General features: G+C 47.3%; 1 protein-coding gene across 1 annotated transcript; it reads left to right on the forward strand.

Moving 5' to 3' along the window:
• Positions 1-1,688: 1,688 nt before the first annotated feature.
• Positions 1,689-2,747, forward strand: LOC119297143 (lysine-rich arabinogalactan protein 18-like). Its single transcript, XM_037575046.1, has one exon. It carries the CDS (start codon positions 1,697-1,699, stop codon positions 2,336-2,338), a length of 642 nt encoding a protein of 213 aa, XP_037430943.1. The 5' UTR covers positions 1,689-1,696; the 3' UTR covers positions 2,339-2,747.
• The last annotated feature ends 449 nt before the right edge of the window (positions 2,748-3,196 follow it).

Genomic DNA, 3,196 nt, shown 5'->3' on the forward strand with positions numbered 1-3,196 from the left:
CCTTATTTTGGGCCGCTAGTGCCAATGCCGTGGATGCATCCCTATACTCATGTAGATCCATATCCATCATGGGACAGATATGATACAAGGGCACAGTCTTCATCTTATTTTAGACCATCTAACCAATATTATGCATCTCCGAGAATATCAACATTTGAACAATCATATGTTAAAGGTCGTTTCAATCATAAGGAATCGGTCCGGAGCTCAAAGAAGAAAGAGGTGGTCAAACAAGTGTACCGTGTTAAAAGAGATGGTCGTAAGAGTGCAACTTCAGATTTGATCTCAAATGAAAAAGAGCCAATTAACGTGTTGACATTGGCTATTAAAGGCAACGAGACGAAGCAACCAATTATCAAGAGTCAAAGTGCCAAATCTGAAGAAAAGAAGTTGACAGTGCACAAGGTAAAACAAGAATTGCCATTGCTTCAAACAACATCACAGCCGGGGTGCCTAGTCGGCTTATCGTATTGGCGAAAGAAGGAATTACAAAAACTTAGTGCACAAGAGCTGAAAAAAGAAGAACATGGTGGGTTCCCAAGAGGAGCAGTTCCGATTGGATATTTCTTTGCACCGCAATGTTTGCAATAAGAATGAAACTCTTGCGCAAGTGCTGAGTTCCTTTCCACCAGATATTTCTTTCAGGCGGGATTTGATTGGCCCCCGTCTTGTGTCATGACAACATCTTTTGTCCCGATTGGATACGATTAATCTGACACAAAAACGAGATGTGTTCCGCTGGGTCCTTCACAGTCGACTCGATGTACCGTGCGCTCACGCATTCAGAGGTCCCAATGGATAATAACAAGAAAATTTGGAGATCGAAGATTCCACTGAAAGTTAAGATCTTCATGTGGTACCTTTAGAAGGGAGTGGTGCTAACCAAAGATAACCTCGCTCGTCACAACTGGCATGGAAGCAAGAAGTGTGGCTTTTGCACTCATGACGAGACAACCAGACACTTCTTTTTCCAGTGCAAGTTTGCAGGTTCTACATGGTCAATCATCTAAATAGCGTCTAATCTTTGTCCTTCCATAGGTGTTGCCAATATTTTTTGTTACTGGCTGGATGGTATTCCTTATAGATTCAAAACGCTAATAAGGGTGGGAGCGTATGCCTTATTATGGTCGCTTTGACTATGTAAAAATGATCTTATTTTTAATGACAAACACTCTTCTCCTTTGCAGGTTATTTTCCGTTGTACGCAATCTCTTCGTACGTGGTCTATGCTTTACCGTACAGAGTTCCAACCGCTGTTTAAGGCGATGTGTATGCAATTGGAGCGAGTGGCCATGGAGGTTTTTTCCCAACATGGGTGGCAGCATAACCTCCGTATCAGCCCATCACATCCTTCAACATAGGCATAGTGACGGTCTTATTTGACTCTACTAGTGCCGATATGTCATCTTTTTATTATCTTTCAGACTATTTGTGTTTGGCTGTGTGCATCCTAACTATGCAGAGGCCGGGTGTTACTCATCATGATTTGTATCTTCTTGATGCTACGTTTTGAGTTAATAAAGACGTCCTTTATCGAAAAAAATAAACCTTCCCATCTTCCGAAAAAAGGGCTAGGAAGGCGGTTGTTGTTTTTTTCTCCTACAGCCAGCGCAGTGCTTGTGCAAATCGTCTTGGGTATTTATTCGCGGAGGGTCTAACGACTGATCTCCAACTCCCCGCTGTGCGTGTGTCTCTCATGATGCGACCTTCGCAAACCAACAAATCGCAGCCAATGCCGCTGCCGCTGCCACCTCCGCCACTCTCGCTGCCGTCGACGCCGTCGACCGTCCCGCGATGGCGAAACCGCAGCGCCTCCTCCTCTTCCTCGTCTTCCTCCGTGTCCACCGCCTCCTCCTCCTCCCCGTCGACGTCCCCCGCCCCGTCTCCTCGCACCACCTCAGCCACTTCCGTGGTGCCCTTTTCGTGGGAGCGCCGCCCGGGACTCCCCAAGAGCAATCTCGCCGGCCTTATCTCCTCGTCCAGCGACACCGCGGCCGTTCCGCTCCCACCGCCGCCACTGCGCCCTTCCACTCGCCGCTGCCGGCAGCGCAGACGCCGCCGCGCCCTCGACGCCCCCGCACCTGCACCGGCAGCAGACCCCTTCGCCGCCGCCTTCGTGGAGTGCACAAGGGAAGAAGGCACAGACGACGGAGATGACAAGCTTTGGCTGACACCGACGACAACCAACTCCAGCCGCATGGCGCGGCCGTGGCGACTCGCCGGCGGCAGTGTCCGTGTCATCAGGTTCCTCGACCTGTACGGGTGCAGGAGGGCCATGGACGTCGCCGACGGTGCTTTCCTTGCTCGCCGGTCCGTCGCACCGCGTCCACGACCATGACCAGGCCGGGCGGAGTACACAGAGATAAGTAGCAATAATTAACACGTCTGATCCTCTGCCACCGCGAAAAATGGCAGAACAAGAGCTTGCTGGGGTCACATCGATCATCTGATTAGCGTCATCCGGAGCATGGATTTCTGATCATACGGTTGAGGTGTCATGAACAGCATGCGCCACAGCTTAATTAGTGTGCTTTCGTTTGTTCATGGATGCGTGTCTCGAGAAAAGTTTGCTTGTTTCTGGCAACACAGTACTAGTATAAAATGTCTTAAAAAAATATTCCCTCCGTTTCGAATTACTTGTCACATATATGGATGTATCTAGATGTATTTTAGCTTTCTAAATACATCCATTTCTGAGACGAGTAATTTAGAACGGAGGGAGTAGTATAAAATGTCCGGTTGTCTATTACCACCAAACTTCGTCAAGTGACCAACCTATGCAGGGTAGTACGGAATTTACGAAGTTATCGTAGACGCTTCATTGTCAATAAAAATATCTCCTTTCACTGAAAGCACATCATTGAAAATCTAAAATAAATACAGAAATAATGCAAGCACCAGAACTTAAACCCTGACGAGCTGAAAATACCACTGTCCCTCTAACCATTCAATCACAGATTGGTTCACAAATAATGCAAGCACCAGAACTTAAACCCTGACGAGCTGAAAATATCACTGTCCCTCTAACCATTCAACCACATGTTGGTTCACCACACACATTATAGTTGGCATTGCAGAGAACAATATAAGAATATGTAGCACGCGATGCTGTCCCCACCCTTTGCTATTGATTAGGTGTAACCAATAGAAAAAATCGACAAAGGATAGCTACTCTGTATGTCTGTATGGTAATGCT

Source organism: Triticum dicoccoides, chromosome 5A, assembly GCF_002162155.2.
Source record: "Triticum dicoccoides isolate Atlit2015 ecotype Zavitan chromosome 5A, WEW_v2.0, whole genome shotgun sequence".
Taxonomy (NCBI): Eukaryota; Viridiplantae; Streptophyta; class Magnoliopsida; order Poales; family Poaceae; genus Triticum; species Triticum dicoccoides.